The following is a 21,040-nucleotide window of genomic DNA, read 5'->3' as shown; positions in this document are numbered from 1 at the left end:
AAATTATATTTAGTTACATTTGTGCATTTTTGCTGAAACCATGGGGTTTTTTTATAGAATTTAAGATCAGATCTTCTGTTACTTCCTGAATAACACATGCCAAAGATCTTTGCATTGTCATTTCTGCATCAGATCCATGGCTCTTTTTTAACCTATAGCCTAGCTTTTCAAAATATATTCAGTCTTGACATTAAGTTGCAATGAAAGAAGAATCCATCACTCCTTGAAGTTAGTTATTCCAAACTTTAATTCCCTTTCCTGGTTAAAATGTGTTTTCAGTCTGTATTTGTCTAGCTTCAGCTTTCAGCCATTGAATCTCAGTATGTTTTCTTCTACTAAACTAAAAAGTTCCCTGCTGTCAAAAATCTCTTTCCCATGCAGGAACTTGTAAACCATGATCAAGTCACCTCCTACCCTTCTTGTCAATAAACTAGATTAAAGACAGTCAATCTCACACTTTAAGACATGTTTTTCATATTTTTGTAGCCCTTTCCCTGATCCCTCTTCAATTTGTCAATAACCTTTCTGGAAGGTGGAAACCAGAACCAGACATGCTATTCCAGCAATATTCTCACTAAAGACGTATACCAAGGTAATGTCGTCTCCCCCTCCCCCCACACACACTAGATTTCTCCTGCTTACAGATGCAAGGAAGGCATTTGGTCTTTTACCTACAGCACCAAAGTTCAACTTGTTATATATAGTGACTTCTGAGTCCTTTTCAGTGTCACTGCTTTCCCTGATTTTATTAGTGTGACCTACATTTATTTGTAGATACATGACCTTGTATTTACTGTGTTAAAGCACATGTAGTTCAAATGCACCTTATCAAGTGATCTAAATCAATTATTATTTACCACTTCATCGTTTTTGAGTAATTTTACCAGTAATAATTTTTTATTTTCTTCCAGATAGTTGGTAAAAATATTGAATAGCTGACATTAGATATAATTAATAAAGAGTTAAAATGATTTTATGAAAAATAGGTTGTGTCAAATAAACTTGAAATGATTTTTCATGAGAATACAAGTTTAGTTGATAATGGGGATTGTTTTAGAACAATAAATTTAGACTTCTGTAAGGCTTAGTCTCAAATAACATTATGATATAAAAGTACTATATGAAATCAGTGTAGTCCATATTAAATGCATTAAAAATGGTTACCTACCAAAATTTCAAAAAAGTAACTGTACATGAGAATCATCAAGTGGTAGTGGTTTGAGTGGAGTCCCAGCAGGTTTTGTTATCAGCCCAATGCTATTCAATATATAAATATAAATATATATATTACCATATGGGACTATATTCTCTTAGCTCATCATGAATGAAATTAGATCATGATTATTTACTCATAGTCAATCATCAATTTTGTCAATGAGGTTCTGTTAGTGTGGGAGAAAATTAATCCACTGTTAGACTTTATTTTCTATGCTATATAAATCTTCCATACATACTCAACTTCTATCAACAGCACATGTACCAGAGAAACTCCTACTTCTACAAGGAAGAGACTAACGAATATTGGATAAATCAAATGAATTGTTGGAATTTTCATTTTCCCCTGCCATCTCCTTATTTCCTCTATTGCAGAGGTTTTCAAACTGTGAGTCATTAACCCCTTCAGAGTCCCAAGGTTATTGCATGGTGGCTGCAAGCTGTCAACCCCATACCCTGTTTCACCACCAGCATTAATAATAGTGTTAAATATATAAAAGTATTTTAATTTATATAAAGGGGTTATATGCATGTAAGCGGTTAGCTGTGGCTACAAACGCTTAAGAATCACTGCTCTATTGGTAGTAATAGTGCAACAGCAAGGGGGCATTCTAGTGCTGCATACCTAGAACTATACCCATCTTCCAAACTCTTTTCCTTCCATTGGTCTTCCTACTTCAGTTAACCAAACTACGTGAAAACTTCTTTTAAGCTTAGCTCTTCAGTACCACACATAAAATGCTACTTATTAACTGACAATGTTCAGTTACAACAGTAACAATGATCATAAAAAATGTTATTTGTCTGATGCTCTCAACAGAGTCACTGCATTCTATGTTTATATTCATTGCAAAATACTTTGCCTTTAGATCAGGGTTTGATTTGTAATGAAATAAATGGAAGGGTCACCAATTAGGTGCTGGTTTCAAACAATTTTTTTTAAATTTCATATCTGATGCAGCAAGTCCAGAAGTGCCAGGGCTATGAACTGCTAAATCCAGAGGTGCAAGAGCTCAACCTTGCTGAAGTGGTAGAAGTCTCAATAGAATGTACAAGAAGCATTGTAGAATTGTATTTTCTTTTGTCACGTTTCTATTGTTTTCAAGTTACACCTAGTAAATTTCAAACTTCTAAGTGCCACTAAAGAGAAGATATTTTCATGTAAGAGACGCAGTCTTTGCTCTGCTGACTGCAAATGTTCTTCTGTTTTTGGAAGTAACAGAGAGGCAGAAACTAAGAAATAAAAGAATGAATGTAAGAAGGATCAAAAGCAAAACAAGATACATATCCAAACTGTGGAACAACACAGAGAATAAGAGAAGATGAGAAAGGCAAATGTATATAGAATGGGAAACAATAAGAGCAATATATATTGGAGAATTATGCAGAGAAGGAATAGGAAGGGACAAAAAAAGGAGACATATTGTCTGTAGAAGAAAGGAAAGTGCCAGGAAGATTTTTTTTTAATAAAGAAAAAACAGACAGAGAAAAACGATTCTGGAGGGAAAAACAATGCCAAGTAAAAACTGTTTCCTAATATTTTAGAGTCCAGCCTTCTAATCTGAAGTAGTATAACAGCAAAATCTTCAGCCAAACAAACAAACACAAAACACATTGAAACAAAACACAGCCAAACAAAAAAACCACATTGAAGTCCTAAAGTGTTTTCCGCTAATTAAATAAATGCCTTGTATTTTCTCTTTATGTCCTGGGACTTTCAGAGAAAGTTTAAAAACTGAAATTTTAATGTTCTTTTATTTGATTGCTACACATATTTCCTATCATCAAAGCAGCTGTAATAGATTAGTTACTTCCATTATTTTCCTGAGCTCCTTTTGAAAGAAAGAAACCTTCTCTGTGGAAGTTATTCTGAACCTTTCTAAGATATCCTCTGAGGCAAGAGGCTTACAGAGTCCTAGTTACTGAAGATTAATCAATTCTTATTTTTTCAGGTGAAAGTTTAAAGTCAGAATATAGATAGTATGTGCTTACTTATATATGTATCATTTTCATAACATTAGATGATTTCTTAGCTCTTTCATCTTAATAAATGGTGAAACTTTTACTCTATGCAACTTAGCAAAGGGATGTAGATGTAAAGGTACCTTTAACTAACCCTTGATACTTTCCATATCCCCAGACACTGTCTGAGCCTACTGTAACACAGGGAAACCTCATAGAACCTTGTTATATGTTATACAGGCTTGTAACAGCTTGTAAGTTGTGGTAGTGATCCATGTCAGGTTGGTGATCAGTTTCTAGAACCAATTTTGTTCAACATCTTTATTAATGACCTGGATGAGGGGATGGATTGCACCCTCAGCTAGTTTGAAGATGACACTAAACTAGGGGGAGAGGTAGATATGCTGGAGGGCAGGGATAGGGTCCAGAGTGACCTGGACAGATTAGAGGACTGGGCCAAAAGAAATCTGAGGAGGTTCAATAAGGTCAAGTGCAGAGTCCTGCACTTGGGATGGAAGAATCTCAAGCATTGTTACAGACTGAGGACCGAATAGCTAAGTAGCAGTTCTGCAGAAAAGGACCTGGGGATTACCGTGGATGAGAGTCAACAGTGTGCCCTTGTAACCAAGAAGGCTAATGGCATATTAGGGTGCATCAGGAGGAGCATTGCCAGCAGAGCCAGAGAAGTGATTATTCCCCTTTATTCGGCTCTGGTTTGGCCACATGGGGGTATGTCTAGACTACTTCCCTCTGTCGCCAGAGGGATGTAAATTAGAAATACCGAAATTGCTAATGAAGCGGGGATTTAAATCTCCCGTGCTTCATTAGCATAAAAATGGTCACCGCTTTTTGTCACCATGGAGCTTTGGCGACGAAAAGCAGCAGTCTAGCCCCGGTTCTATCACTCACTAAAGCCTTTGGCGACAGATCCTGTATACTTCGCCTGTATACCTGGCGACAGAGGGATGTAGTCTAGACATACCCCTGGAGTAGTGTGGCCCTTCACTATAGAAAGGATGTGGATGTACTGGAGAGGGTCCAGCAGAGGAGAGACTGAGGGATTTGGGGTTGTTTAGTCTGCAGAAGAAAAGAGTGAGGGGGAATGTGATAGCAGCCTTCAACTTCCTGAAGGGAGGTTACAAAGATGATGGAGAAAGGCTGTTCATAGTAGTGATGGATTGCAGAACAAGGAGCAATGGTCTCAAGTTACAGTGGGAGACGTCTAAGTTGGATATTAGGAAAAACTATTTCATTAGGGTGGTGAAGCACTGGAATGGGTTACCTAGGGAGGTGGTGGAATCTCCATCCCCAGAGGTTTTTAAATCTCAGCTTGACAAAGCCCTGGCAGGGTTGATTTAGTCGGGTTTGGTCCTGCCTTGGGCTGGGGGCTGGACTTGATGACCTCCTGAGGTCTCTTCCAGCTCTATAATTCTATGATTATGCTTGCTAAGGATCTCCAGAGCAACATGTATTTGCCAGGGCTGTAATATGCCACTGACCAGGGATCCATAGGAATCTCTTATGTTGTCAAATCTGAAGCACCATAGCCCAGACAACAATCTGTTGTGGTATATGCACTTTTGTGCTAATTTGTGCCAACCTAGATAATTGATGGAGCTGGAGAAGTGGCATTTCTTTTATTGCCAATCAGTTGAACAGCACAGGCTTGACTTTAGCTGAAATTAGCACACAATATTTTCTGTTGACTCACCCTCATCACAAGGGAAAGGGCAGGGAGGAATTATATGAATCTGAGCTAGTCAAAATTCAATTCAAAAGGTTCTCAGAAATGAAATGTGAATAAGACTTCCCCAGCCCAGCTGTGACAGTGACGCTTGCAGTATCGCATCTAGATATCTGATGTCAGACAGATGTATACATAATTAACTATGATATTGACCTGATCATGCTATCTATATTCAAGCAACACACACACACAAATCCAGCAGTTAGAGTTGCCAGAGCAAAAACTTCAGTATTTTTGACTTACTCCTTTACAGTGTATCCAGCATTCTAAAAAAAACTCATCAGAAAGATCTAAGCAGACTCCAGAATCCTGGTTTATTTTATTTTCAAGAGAAAAAATGCTTGAAATGGAAACTGCCATTTTAATGTTCATGAGAAATGTTATATATAAACAAAATATTTCTTTTGCTGTCTTGCAAACCTACAAAAATGTCATTTTTCTAATCAGCTTTGATTGAAGAAGAAATCTTCTCATGTACTATATTTCTACTCAACAGACTTAATTCAAAGTCTATTTTTCTACTGTCAGAATCATGTTTCAGCATTTCCAGTCAGAATATAAAGCGCCTACCTTGAAGAAAGTCATGGTTGCTCCATCTTCAACTGCACCATACTCTATCTTTGTCTGCTTGGCTAAATCATCAGCTGAATCAATGGGAGATTCCATGCGCTCCACTGTCAGAAAGGCGGCTAAGTTAGCAGTGTACGAGGAAATGATGATAAGTGTGAAAAACCACCAAATGCCTCCCACAATCCTGGTGGAGAGGGCTTTGGGCATAAGTTCAGAACCTAATGAAAATCAGGGGAAAAGGTGAAACCAATGCACAGAAAACAATCCACAAGTGTTCAGCACATTATGTCACAGTAGTGAAAACAGAATTCACTGTGCAAAATATTCTTTAAGATAGAGTCTTATATTATTGCTTGTACAAACAAACACAATAGAAATGAAAAAAGGAACTGATTACACTTACAAGACAGAGATTTTGGGACTGTGGGAAACGAAGTATAGTAATGGGAGACTCAAAGTGCAGTTTTGGCATGAGATAATGTGCAATCCTATCTTTAATATTTTTGATTCAGGACAACAGAAAACAACAAGTAAAAGCAGCAATTTCAACTGGCTTGTCAAAAGAAACTTTAAACTTAAAAAAACCCATCCCAAAACCCTTATAGCAGGCTTGAACCTCTAAGTGAAAAGTAATACTTACTGTAGCCCTTCTATGGTGCTTTTTCTTCAAAGCACTTAAAGATAATTAAGCAGTTCATAAAAACTTTTTTTGATGGAATAAAACTATGCTGGAAAAAGCAGATAAAAAGCAGAATATTCCACCCATCCCCCCCAAAAAACTGTAAAAATCCTTGACTTCTGCTGCTTTTATGGTATTGTCTCAGATACTGATTTCTTAGATAAAAGAAAATATCTCCCATCTCTATAATTAGCCCACAATTTCAGATAAACATGGGTGGCTGTGCCACACATTAAACTAAATAGAGCAGCAATGACAATATTAGATTGTTATGCATAAACTCGATAAAAATAGATCATAACGCATTGCTGGAGTTGCCTGCTCATGGCACAATAGAACAAAGGGGGTGCCAGACATGGTATGGTAATTTGCATAATTACTAATGCCAATTTAGAGCCTAATGAGACAATTTGTAGCACATGACCTCCTTGTGTGCTTAATAATTACAAACAGGGAAACTGACATGTATGGATTTTTCCATTAAAATATAGCTAAAGAGAAGTATATATTAATTCCAAATGAATAGGTTAGAAGTATTGCTACATCAATGGAACAAAGAATTAGAATTTTCAGTAAATTACCAGATTTTTTTTTCATACTCGGGTAAAATGGAATGAAGGCAAGATGGGCTGTTTTATTCCTAAATTATGTTGCTATATTACATTCATTAAAGAATTGGTCCAGACAGGTAGCACATCTTTGGATAAATGGAGTTTATGTCAAAATTTCAATCGCAATTCAACAACAACAACAAGAAAAAAGGAAAAAAACCACAAGAAGTGGTATAATGACTGGACTATTTGATCCAAAACAGCCCATCTTACCCTGCAGTTCATTTTACCCTTGCTGTTTCAGACAAAAGAAGTGACAGACTTGGGTATGGCAGCCAACTCCAGCGCCAGACTCTGCCTAGAACTCTGCAAGAAAAAAATAGAAAAGTACCTTTCTGATGTAGTTGCTCCTAGGCCCTGTCAGTCAGACACTTAGATACCATAATACTACAATATTTCCCAATAAGCCCACCATCACCAATGTAATTATTATTTTTTAATTAAATATCAACTGTAGTTAGGTCAAACAAGACCGGGAAGAAAAGAACAGTGGGAACATTTGCCACAGTTGCCCCAATTACCACAAGTTCATATCTTACCAAAGGACTTAAACAGAGCGCCACCTTGGCCTGTGAAACAGAGCCTGGTTAGGTGCTGACTGTCATGTACCCAAGGTAACGTCATGTCCAGCACTATATCCCACAGTTTCCTGGGGGCTGGGAGTGTCAGCAAAAAATGTATGAGTTTCCTCCATCATGTATCCTCTTCCAGCATTAAGGGAACGTGTTGTAAAGACATTAATCAATATTTAAGTGGCATTTAAATATTGATTATTGTGTGCTCTAACTGACCACAATCAGATAATTTATGTATTATAGGAAATTTTTATTACTAAGCCAAGTTTCAGTCTGTGTCAAAATTACTGTCATGTTCCATTAGGACTATGAGGCAAACTGAGAAAAGCAAACATCAAAGACAGAACTAACCCTTGACCCTTAACGTGGTTCCTTCACTAAGTAGTTATAGCATGTGTAGTGCAAAAGGCAAAACGCTATAAGGTAAGGACAGAGTATCTATCTTAACTAGAAATATACTTGCTTTTTGTGGTATATGCCACAGTCTTAATAGTACTGGAACTTAGCAGCCATGTGGAAGGGACAACACTTTGCATTCATATAAATCTTGATGATCCATTGAGGAATTTCCCCAAATTTGGCTCATTCTTCCAGCATATCTGCCTTTGCAATGGCCAGGTTAGTGAAAGTTGTGGATTCAAATTTAATGCTGTTCTGATAATTTGAGATGTTTTTATCTGAAAAACAAATGGCTTACCCCCTGCTTTTTCCCTCCTAGAGAAGGTCATGTCCTAGCCCTCAAATTTTGTATCACACTCTAATGCCCTGATCATGTACCCATGGAAATCAGTGGGCATGTTCTTACTGGCACCAGGGAACACAGAATCAAACCCCAAATGAAGATTATGTGAACGAAAATAATTTTGGAGGTTTTTTTCAAAAACATGGTTTTAGATCTGGAAATCTCACTTGTAAATATCACTGTGTATTGCCTTTGAAACTTTGTTGATTAGCTAGCCATGTATTCAGGACTGTGATTTTAAGCATTTAGATTGATGATTACAGGCAGTCTCCGGGTTATGTACAAGATAGGGACTGCAGGTTTGTCCTTAAGTTGAATTTGTATGTAAGTCGGAACTGGCGTGCAGATTCAGCCGCTGTTGAAACTGATCAGCGGCTGATTCCAGGAAGCCCAGGGCAGACCAATTCTTGGGGACGCCTGGGACAGAGTAGCTGGGGTGCTGCCGGCTTGGTCCAGTAGCGCCGAGGAGCGGCGCTGCGGGACCAACCCGGCAGCGCCCCAGCTGCTCTACCCCAGGCGTCGTCTGCGAGAAAAGCCTGGACTGCTGGGGGGGGCGCACTAGCTGCACGCCCCCCCCCCCCAGCAGACCAGGGAGATGCGGGTGGTGGGACCGCCAAGATGCGCCGCGATCCCGCCCGCATCCTCCATGGCTTTGCTCCGCGTCTCCCTGGTCTGCTGGGGGGGGGCTCCCCCCAGCAGACCAGGGAGACGGGGAGCAAAGCCTCAGAGGACACCGGCAGTGGGACAGCCACGGCGCGTCTGGGCTGTCCCGCTGCCCGCGTCTTCAGCAGCTTTGCTCCGCATCTACCTGGTCTGCTGGGGCGGGGGCTCCCCCCAGCAGACCAGGGGGACGCGGAGCAACTTTTCTCGCCCCGGAGAACGCGGGCGGTGGGACTGCGGCGCATCTGGGCGTCCCGCCACTCGCGTCCTCTGGGGCGAGAAAAGCCCCGTTCGTAACTGCGGATCTGACGTAAGTCAGATCCGCGTAACTCGGGGACTGCCTGTATTTAGAATGTATTTGAGTTATGTGTTTGACGTCCACATGCCAAAAACATGGGTATATTATTAATACTTATTTGGTACTTCCAGTGCATGGCTTTTCACTTTTTTCTTGAATATGGTACTGAAATGTTTCACTAACACATTACAGACTTTTAAAAAGAAAGATTATGGACTTAATAGATGATAGATCCTTTGTTATACCTACTAAAGGCCCTTATGTACTTATTTGGTGAGTTAAAAAGAAATGGATATGAATGGTTGAATTATAGCTGCAATATTTATTATGGTACTTTCAAAACCAGTTTGCTATCTTCATACACATGGGCACTCATGTTAAAGACCAGTAACTTTTGCAAACATGTTCTTGTTTTTTGTTAAATGTATTAGTTATTTTTCCAAAGGGAAATGTTCTCTTTCAGCATTTTTCCCACATGATATCAAACGTTATTCAGTAATTAATTTTTTTTAAAAGTAATGATTGCTGATTCTTGTTCATGAATGCACGTGTCTAAATTTACTAAATTTGGCTAAATTCATTGATGAAAAGAACTATAAAATTCCAGTATGTTGTATGGATCTATTTTTTATATCCCATAAAATAAATAATAAAAACCAACCAAACCAAAAAAAGCTGTATAATTTTTTTTCATTGGAGAATTAATGTTAAATTGATTGCTTCAACAAAATTGTAACCAGTTGAAACAAATGACTGATTTAAACTGATTGTTGGTTATTCTCTGAATAATGTAATGTTAATTTTAACATTTGTATCTTCATTGTAGTCATGAAATATATTATTGCATGAATAGTAGAGCATTCAATATATTCTTTTTGATTACACTGCAAGTGCAATTGCTTGTTAATTATCTCTTTTCATTTAAAAACATCTAAAACATGGTTGTAAAGAGTTAAATCCTGGAGTTTTGCAATGTTTAATGCTGAATACTAACCACACAATAAAAGGGCATCTATTATTGAGACTAAATATGAAAGAGGGAGAGAGTTCTAGATCAAAATGAGTCAAGTTGAGAGAAAGGCTAAGCATTGCACTCTCACCTGATGGAGATGTGATCTTTTGTTGTGTTTAAATGCAGGCTTGCTAGCTAATGGATAGATTAGCTATGTTATTTATGCAGTAATGTTCCTATTTGTGGTTATAAAAGAAATTGCATGTTTATGTTTTGTTTAGGATTTACAAACACTAGCAGTATTCTCATGCTGATTTCTGGACTGCGATTTGAAAATGCTTAAATGCATAAAAAAAGAGAGAGAAAAGAGCTGGTTGATGGTTACATGCACAGAGGCACTCATGCAAGTGACTTGTGCCAGAGAGAGCTGCTACCCCCAGCAAAAAGTGGGACATAGTGCCCAAGAGAAAGAGCAGGCTGAATCGTATACCTTGCTGCATGAGAGCTCCAACTCCAAACCAGAAACTATTAAGCAAGGTAAAATTGTTTTCCACCACGTCTGAGTCAGGGTTGCAAGGGTGTGGATTATACCACTCATAAGGACTAAACCTGTGGTAATTGACAGAAAAAAAGAACAGGTTTAAAATGCAGCAAGTAGAAAGTCTATCCAGCAAATCTGCTGCAAAAGAAACAGAAAAACAAGAAAGGTTAAATAGAAAATAGAGAACAGAAGTCTTTACAGTGTGATTGTATCATACATTACATCCAACATTACCAGATAAAACAATACTATGATCCACATCCTTATTAACTGATGCTGTCATAAAAAGACTGATTCTGAAAGATGCTGCTGAACACCTAAAGGTTTCTCCCTCTATATACCTTTATCTCTCATAAGAGTCAATGGGGTTCTCAGCACCACTCAGGATCAGTCCCACTCATGAAGCTCTCTCTTATGTAAGGACCATTAAAAGGCAGCAATTAACAATAAAACGATTATACTTTAAGAAGCATTGAAAGTGTTACATAAGCAGGCCTTCAGATAATGAGAACAAGAGAAAATAAATGCTTATGGAAAAATGTAGAAGATGAGGGCAGCAAGCTAGGAACCTAATCCCCGGAGAAATATTACAGCAAGTTAAATGTAAAGGGCCCAATCCTGTGAGATGCTGAATCTCATGCCTGGAGAAGCTTTCCAAAGGGAGTTGAGGGCATTCAGCAGCACCATGCAGAACTGGGCTATAGCTGAGAGTAATGAAGATCTGAGTAGCCAAGTAAGCATGCAACAAAACATCATCATGCACATAGAATAAAGCCGGTAGAATGATGCAAATGAATCTGGAATACACTAACAGATTATGGTATGACTTTCTGGATTAGTGCTGAGACTGTAACATGATTTTAATATTACTGATGCAATAATAATGGCTTCTTATCTGAATCCTGGTTTGCCAAAAGTATTGGCGAAAACAAGCAAGCACATCTAGGTAAATTATTCCTTGTTATAATTCCATTTAAAAAGATACACCCATAGCTTTCTCCTCCTTAAAGTGTCTTTGTCTAAGTTGAAAAATTACTACTAATTCACAATGTTACTCTCTAAGTATTTCAGGGACAATCTTTTTTTAAAAGATAATTATTTCCACTGGCACACAAACAATTGTTAGGAACTAATATTTTACTCTTAAATCATGTCTTTAAAGTATTTTCATGCGGTGTGTGTTAGCTCATGCTTGTAATAATATTCATAGGACTCATAGCATATCTGCACAAAATCCTAAAAATATTCTATTATCACAAAGCAACCACTACAATAAGTAAAAAAGACAGGGAATAAAGTAAACTAATAACAATATAGCTTTTCCTAATTTCTCAAACCTTTAAAGCCACTCTGTCAGAAACCCAAATTGGGATGCATAGCCTTTATGAAAGTTTTTTTTTAACTATCATGTAATCAAAACTATCTGAATAATATTTCTGAACTTTGGAGAACACAATTTTCTTCACAATAATCTTTTCTACATATTAAATTTCAGAAGATCAAACTATCCATTTTTATCCTCTTAATGCAATGTTAGTATACCTCCTTCTTAAAAGGGTGCACTTGACAAACAAATAAATGTTTCAGTTTTGTTCTATAAAGTAATACTGACATGTTGTTTCAAAAAGATTGATTGTCTTATAATTAAACAAAGACCTTGGTTCTTTGGTTATCTTGTAATAAAACTAGATTAAAGATTCATAATTGTTTTAAAAAAAAAAAACTTCACTTCCTTTTTGGCCCCAATCCACCAAAGCATGTAACCACTATTCATGCTTAAATGTAAGCTGTTAAATGCTTTGTTGGATAAGGGCTCTTTAATATATAAATAAAAAATATCTTACCCTGAGGAGGGTGATATTTTTGAGCTTTGATTAAGGAGGTTCCATATTTTAGACATTTAAATATCAGTGTTCATTTTCAAGTCATTTTTTCATGTTTTCATTATCTGAGAGATTTCAAATATAATCAATTACTTAATTATCTAACAGTTGCCCTTTTATTTTTAATCCCTTGCATTTTTAATTCCACATGATTGCCTTCTTATTAATAGCATAACAAGAGAAACTGCAGTGGTACAAAATTTTAAAAGGTGGTAAAGAGATACAGAAAAGCGGGTCTATATTTGAACAGAAAAGGACTCAAACGATCCAATATAAGTGCTATGGTTAAAAAAAAAGATATCATGTGAGTACTGAACTCTATGTTTCACAATTTTTGAATTGCAAATTAATTCCTTATCCTCTGCTGCCCACTGCACATGAAGTAATCAGCTTTGGCTGATAATCTCTGTGGGGAAAAAGAAAGGGTGAAAGAAAGGTCAAGACCTTTCTTAACAAGAAAATTTAAGCTTGCCTAACCTTTTTAATAGATTTGAGGTTACTAGAGGAGGTAAATGTAGGAATCATAAACCATGGATCCTCCAACAAAAAATGTACATGTGTGTGTGTATTGTGTTAGCTAGGGTCCTGATCTTACAAATACTTATTATGGCTTTCCAATTCATTAGTGCCATGTAAATCAAGTGTGAAGGTGTGTTAGTTTCATAGTCTATTAATCTGGGGTTAGACTCAGGTACTCAATAGTTCTCTCTCCGAAGCAGACTTATTGAGCAGAGTGGTTGCACTCAGTGAGTCTATTTTCATGCAAGCATTTGCAGGATTAGGATCCATGTGGCTGAACTCTTAATTCTGAGAGGTGCTGCGCATTTTAATCCAATTCACCAGGGTAAATCTGCAGGGTAGATTCACCAGGGTAAAACTGCAACTGGGATTGAGACTCCCAGCCCAGGTAGACCATCTTGTGGTAATAGGGCTTGCTTTAGTGTGCTAAAAATAGCAGCGTGGACACTGAAGCTCAAGTAGAGGCTTTGGCAAGCCACTGGAACTGGTACTCTACATTGTCCACCTGCTATTTTTAGCATTCCAGGATTAACCTCACTACCACAAGTCTGTATACCCAGGCAGAGAGGCTCACTCCTAGCTGAAGTAGAGATATATCCTTAATGGATATTTAAAGTTATGTGCTTATCATGCATAAATGCTTTGTTGGATTAGGCTTGCAGGATTGAGCCCAAAATAAATAACCATGTGATGTATGGCCTCTGTCTTGTCTGTCTGAATGCATCACTTGTACTCTACCCCTTCACCAATCTCCACTGACATAAAGTCTAATACTTCACATCTCTGAGTAATGTCAAAAATCTTCAATCAAAAACTGAACTTGCTACAGAACATTTGCTTTCCCACAAAAGCTTGCATTTCACTGCTAAAATTAGAGAATTTATTGTCCAGTAAAGACAATATTCAGTTCTAAAATAGTGAATAGTCATTGGTTTTTGGCTTGTGGGGTCTTTTTCTGGCTTCACAAAGTGAAACCTTCATACCACTGAAAATGGGACTCCTCATAGTTTCCCAATGACACATAAATAAGATGCAAGGAAGGTCCAAAGATATAGGACTTTAAAGTTGTGATGTTTTAATGAGCACACAGAAAAACTATTTGATGTGTTTGGTGTTTAGATTATAAATTATTTTGTCTGTTAGTCTACATTTGTACCAAAATTAGCATAACGGGGCCAAATCCTGTTGGTTCCTAGACACTAACATGAAAAATTAAGAAAAATAATTGTTAAGATATTCCACTTATGTGTATACTTCTTCCACTGGCGTCTGTAGAATGGACTTATGGTACTAAGAGAACCAGCATTCACAGGTGGAGAGACATAAAATGTTTTCAATTTTTTGTAACAAATTCAAATATTTCTAAAATATTTCCCTAAATATGTAGCATAAACATAATTGGCTACGTCTACACTGGCCCCTTCTCCGGAAGAGGCATGCTAATTTCGAACTATGGAATAGGGAAATCCGCGGGGGATTTAAATATCCCCCACGGGATTTAAATAAACATGGCCGCTGCTTTTTTTCCGGCTTTGGGAAAAGCCGGAAAGGAGCGTCTAGACTGGTGGGACCCTCTGGAATAAAGCCCTTTTCCGGAGGATCTCTTATTCCCCAAGCCGGAAAAAAAGCGGCGGCCATGTTTATTTAAATCCCGCAGGGGATATTTAAATCCCCCGTGGATTTCCCTATTCCAAAGTTCGAAATTAGCATGCCTCTTCCGGAGAAGGGGCCAGTGTAGACGTAGCCAATATGTGGTGGGATGTGATGGATAGAGTAATTTGGGATGATTGATAGCTTTGTTATTATTAAATCACACTGCCATCTCAAATTTATGCCAATAAAAGCTGCCATCGTGTTTATCTAGTCATAGACCACACTCATCTCTGTGCTACATATTCAGAAGTCAGAAGCAACAATAAATGATAGAGTGGGGTGGTGAAAAAAATGTGCCAAAATAATGTGTGAGTTACATAGTTTCAGTCCAAATGAGTACTAAAAAAATCTAACCAAAGGATAACATGGTTTATCCCCTTATTCTTTTGGGTGAGCATGGAACCCATTATAGAGTCGCTTTTTGATGTTCTATAAAAGCAGGTGATTGGTGTTGGGGATTGTGTGGACTCTTGCATCCACATGAAAAAATTGTCCCCAGCTGTAATGGAAAAGGATATTCAAAGTCCATTAAAATAAGCACAAAATATACAATGATACTATGTTTGATTTCCCAGTGTGCAATTCTCTAAGAAGTAATAAATATAATGGTTTTCGCATTTACAAGTGCTCCATAAGTCATGTGTGAAGACCTGTCAGTCCCACAGTGTATGATTCAGGATGCCAGAATTTTCATTGAAGCGCTCTCAATATTTAGCACAGGGTAATGTACACTGCTCTTTCACCCCCCACCCTTTTTATATAAGATACAAATATGAGCTATCACAGGTAACATACAAATACAAACTTGAGCTTCTGTTCATTCAACTACTCAGAGTAGCTCCCTGTAGCTAAGGAAATGATTTTGCCCTTCGTTTTTAGGTTGCCCTGAAGGAAAATTAATAAAGGTATGTTTCATGTTGGCTTTTAGCATACATTTTTTGTGTTAAAGACATATTCATTTTGAATTTAAGCACTCTTGTCAAGAGTGTTATATAATGTTATATAATAAAATGTAACTTGGAAGAGGAAATGAGTGATTAGAGAAGTATACTGTGCAATTGCAATTTCTTCATACGATCACATTTCTGGCTAGAAATATTGTATTGCATTGAACCTAAAGCTATGGGGACCCTAAAGTCAGGTCCTACAGAATCAAACTTAAGTCAGCCCATTCCTGATATTAACATACATTTACATGATCTTCTAAATATTCCAAATACCTATCATGGAAATATTTGTTGTTCAGCTGAGTGCAATACATGAACCCAGACTCCTACAGAGAACTCCCAGAAAGAAATTGAAAAAAGCTCTTTGTAGTATCTCAATTTTTAATCAAATAAAGTCCAAGTAGCACACAATATGTTGCCTATGTTTTAGAACTAGATGTTAAATATTTAAGCAGAATTTGACAAAGAAGTATTAACAAAGTCCTGGCTTTGAGTAGGGGTTTAGACTAGCTGACCTCCTGAAGATTCTTCCTACTCTAATCTTGTATGTTTCTATGATTCTGTGATTAATCATTCTAACCTGCATTATCTGAAGACTAACTGTAATTTTAAAATCCCTGTCTTTTTTATTCTAATTTTTCACCACAATAACTTTCATGCTGAATAGTGTGTTGATTTTTCTTCAATGTCCCAAAAGATATCACTTAACATTCACAAGAAATAGCTACAAGCAAAAATATCAACTATTTTCATGACCCAACAAGCTAGCCTTAAAACTTAAAAATCAAACAAAAACCAATCCCCTACCAAAGCAATCCTGGATCTGATTTTCCCTGTTTACTTCTAGTAAGTACTTCCTCTCACTCTATGGCTGTGTCTAGACCGGCCAGCTGTCTACACTGGCCGCTTGAATTTCCGCAAAAGCACTGACTTCCTACTGTAAGCAATCAGTGCTTCTTGTGGAAATACTATGCTGATCCCGTTTAGGCAAAAGTCCTTTTGCACAAAAGCTTTTGCGCAAAAGGGCCAGTGTAGACAGCTCAGATTTGTTTTGCGCAAAAAAGCCCCGATCGCGAAAATGGCGATCGGGGCTTTTTTGTGGAAAAGCGCGTCTAGATTGGCACGCAAAAAGCGTCTGTGCCAATCTAGACGCTCTTTTCTGCAAATGCTTTTAACGGAAAACTTTTCCGTTATAAGCATTTGGGGAAAGTCATGCCAGTCTAGACGTAGCCTATTAGTAATCTGATTGTGAGGAAAAGGGTGTCTTTTCATGGTGCCAGGGACTACAAACTATAAGCATTGCAGCATCTTGTCCTTTTAAAGGAGTACAAAAATTACTTATTGCTAATGGCATTTAATTTGTTTAAATTACCTTACTACTGAAGAAATAATACAACCAAGGAGACAACAAGCTAATGCACTACTCTCTGCCTTTCGATAATGAACATAGAAATTAATTAGAAAATGGTATCATAATAACATACTCTACCCTTTGCATTCTCATATTGTGAATATTTAAGTGCACTATGCTTCAGAATATATACAGCACTTAAATACAGCATGCATTTTGTTCTTCTGTTCATCTAAATCTTTCGAATTAACCTACATCCTTCTCTCATTCATTCCCTGTTTTTTTGTCCTTCGTTGTGCCAAAGCCCAACACAGCCATGAAGTGGAGTAAGGAAGACATATTCTCCATATTCTAGGTAGGAAACAGCTGGATTGCTGCTAGGAGTGCAGCAGGCATAGAGAAGTGATGCGATGTTTGGTAAGAGAGAAGAGAGTGGAAAGAACCTTGTCTTCAAGTTATTTATGTGCTTGCCACAGAACTTGCCAAGAATTCATGTGTGGTTTTGAGGGGGAATATGCTACACTCTAGCAAGAGGTATATAAGATGCACATTTCCACTTTCCTCAGAGCAGGGGAGAAGGATGACACAGTTTCTTTTCAGAACCAGCTCTACATTGTGTTAATCCTAAAAGCTTAATCCAGCCCTATTATATCACAGTTTATAGACTTGTAAATTATATGAATAATATGTATACATATTTTCAAGTTCACCTGAAGCATGGGATAGGAGCTTATCATAATGCATCAAAATATGTAACTAAAATGTATACATTCTCCTATTTGACACAGTTTGAAGGCTTTTTGTAATTAACACTGATGTAGACAGAGAAGTTAAAGTGCTGATGTGCGGGAGTTCTATTTTCCTTTTGTTTTTCTAAACAGTATTTAAAGGCAAGACATACTATCCACCATCTCAAAATTAATTTCATTGCACTCTAAAGTTACTATAAAGATTCACTGTTTACCAGTTTATGGAATATTATGTAGAATAGATTCATTACTCACAACATGCAACACAGGGACTACAAGTATTTTGTTTGTTGAAGAGTATATATCACCCGTTCTTAAAATTGTAAGTGATTCAATAAATAGAGATGAGTGAATTCACACCCTCAGTCCCCATTTCATTTCTAGTCCACAAGTGACACAAGGTAAGTAGCCATTTTCTGTGGATAAGCCATATACTTTGCCATCATCACTGTAGCAAGAATAACTGTAACTGCTATGGTTAATGTTGCATAAAAGTGTTTCCATGCCAACCCTCTATTTCCATTTGTTTAAAAACATCTGAATTTATTTTGGTATTACATTTTCTTGGCTTGAGCTCTTTATGAACGGTTTAAAAAAAAAATTCTGAGAAACAAAGATCATCTGTTTTGGAATATGAAAAGGATGGGGGCGGGACTATTTTTTCCTATGTTTGCAACCTGAAACACCTAAAAGCCTGGAAAATAATTCAGTTTGCATGTTTAATTTCAACTCTGCACTTTTACAACCATTGGTACTTGTACCACATCTCAAAATACAGTGTAGTAATTTGTCTATGTTAAAAAGTACATTAATGTAATGTATATGAAAAGAACATATTATAGAGTCATTATAGCACCACTGAGTTGATACAAGCTGCTTAATTATATATTGGTTGATTAATTTTTCACATATATTGCCCCCCAATCCTGCAGTCATATCCAAGTGAGTGGATTTTTGTTCACACGCAGAAGTCCATTAGTGCCCAAAGATTATAATTCATAGTTTCATTTCAGTTAACTGAACGAAAACTATGTAATTTCTCTGTGCTTGTTGAAAAGAAATTATATACTACATATCTGATACCTATGGGTACATCTAGACTACATCCCTCTTTTGACAGAGGGATGTAAACTAGACACTTCAAAATTGCAAATGAAGCCGGGATTTGAATTTCCCGTGCTTCATTTGCATAATCACATCATGGCGCTCTTTTGAAAAAGCACTGTTTCAAAAGTGAAATGACAGTCTAGACGTGGTTCTTTCGAAAATAGAAACCTTTTTTGAAAGATCAAAGGATCTTCTATTTTCGAAAGAACTGCGTATAGACTGCGGTTTCACTTTTGAAATTGCCCTTTTTCAAAAGAGCACCATGACACGATTATGCAAACAAAGCACGGGAAATTCAAATTCTGGCTTAATTTACAATTTTGAAGTGTCTAATTTATATCCCTCTTTTGAAAAAGGGATGTAGTCTAGACACACCCCCTGGGTCTGATCCAAAATCTAGTCACAACAAAAAAGCCTTTCCATAGACTATTGTGGTCTTTGGATCATGTCTTATATTATTACAGTGCATAATTTTATAGTAAATTAACTCAACAAAATTAGAACGATAATGAGAACTAAGGCTATGTCTACATTGCACACTTACTTTGAAATAACTCATGTTATGTCCAAATAACAGAATGCATATCTACACAGCAAGCCTGTTATTTCAAAATAATTTTGAAATAATGGGTTTCTTCCTCTGAATTAGGTAACCCTCATCTCATGAAAAGTAAGGGAAGTTGAAGGAAGAGTGTTCTTCCTTCAACTTCCTGCTGTATAGACAGCACCAAAAGCCAAGTTAAGCTACTTAAACTTCAGCTATGCAATTAACCTAGTTGAAGTTGCGTTGCTTAATTTGACTTTAGTCCTGTTGTGTAGATGTACCCTAAAGGCTGTGTCTACACTGCACCCCTTTTCCGGAAAAGGGATGCAGATTAGACACTTCGGAATAGCAAAATCCATGGGGGATTTAAATATCCCCCACGGAATTTGCATTAACATGGCTGCCACTTTTTTCCGGCTAGGGGATAAGCTGGAGAAAAGCGCCAGTCTAGACGTGATTCTCCAGAAAATAAGCCCTTTTCCGGAGGATCTCTTATTCCTACTTTGAGTATTCTATACTTTGAAGTAGGAATAAGAGATCCTCCGGAAAAGGGCTTATTTTCCAGAGAATCACGTCTAGACTGGCGCTTTTCTCCGGCTTATCCCCAAGCCGGAAAAAAGCGGCAGCCATGTTAATGCAAATTCCACGGGGGATATTTAAATCCCCCACGGATTTTGCTATTCCGAAGTGTCTAATCTGCATCCCTTTTCCGGAAAGGGGGTGCAGTGTAGACACAGCCATGGTGTACAAATTTTGAATATTTTAATAATGTACATATTACTGCACTTGTCTATCTAAGGTTGTAGAAAAAAAAATGTATGTTCTATAGTATTGGGTCCCTGACTGCCCTGACTTTCTGCTGCATCCAAAGCATAGCAAAGAACCAGGCTCTATCATTTCAGAAAAAGAAAAAGAAAAAGAAAAAGAAAAAAAAAGGTATTTTACAAATAATTGCAAGTACTCAGAACTGTTTCCTCATCTATTTTGATCCTTAGAGCTCTTAATATCTTGTGGATCTTTAAATCTTCTAGTTCATACTCCCATTTTCTTCAAATACCCAGCTGGTAATTTGCAATTGTGGTATTTCAAATTATGGTGTTTGTTTAAATACTTAATATAGCTTTTGTTTGTGTTTTTCTTCCAGAACACCAGCATCAACCTACTTCCTGTATTATTATTACTACTCCATCAGGCTGATAGTATTGCCATTATGTGCACTAATAGGCTATGTCTAGACTGCAAGCCTCTTTCGAAAAAGGCTTTTTCGAAAGATACTTTCGAAAAAGCCTCTTTCGAAAAAGAGCGTCTAGACTGCAAGCAGTACTTTCGAAAAAGCAAGCCGCTTTTTTGAAAGAGTGCACCCAGGCAGTCTAGATGCTCTCTTTTGAAAAAGCCCTGTTTGCATTCAAGAATGCCTTTTTTTGAAAGAGCACTTTCGAAAAAAGGAGTTCTTCCTCGTGAAATGAGGAGTACCGCCGTCGAAAGAAAAGCCGCGTTCTTTCGATTTCATTTCGAAAGAATGCGGCTGTAGACTAGACGCAGGTGAAGTTTATTTCGAAAAAAGGCTACTTTTTTCGAAAAAACCCTGCAGTCTAGACACAGCCATAGAGTTCTCCCTGAATAAAATGCACAAAGGGAAGAGCAAAATCAAAGCTATATTTCTAATCTCTGTCTTTAGAAAGGCCTGCACCCATTATATAATCAATGAGTATTTATTTTTCTTTCAAGGTAAATT

General features: G+C 37.4%; 1 protein-coding gene across 1 annotated transcript in view; it reads right to left on the bottom strand.

Annotated features, from left to right (window-relative positions):
* GRIK2 (glutamate ionotropic receptor kainate type subunit 2) overlaps positions 1 to 21,040 on the bottom strand; it is a 621,233-nt gene that overhangs the window by 136,349 nt on the left and 463,844 nt on the right. Inside the window, exons 13-14 of the mRNA XM_075923935.1 lie at positions 10,502 to 10,620; positions 5,495 to 5,712 (exon numbers count right to left, since the gene is read on the bottom strand). Of these exons, the coding sequence (XP_075780050.1) occupies positions 5,495 to 5,712; positions 10,502 to 10,620 (337 nt within the window). The remainder of the gene's footprint in view (positions 1 to 5,494; positions 5,713 to 10,501; positions 10,621 to 21,040) is intronic.

This window comes from Pelodiscus sinensis, chromosome 3 (genome assembly GCF_049634645.1).
Source record: "Pelodiscus sinensis isolate JC-2024 chromosome 3, ASM4963464v1, whole genome shotgun sequence".
Taxonomy (NCBI): Eukaryota; Metazoa; Chordata; order Testudines; family Trionychidae; genus Pelodiscus; species Pelodiscus sinensis.
This window is presented reverse-complemented; position numbering and strand designations above follow the sequence as displayed.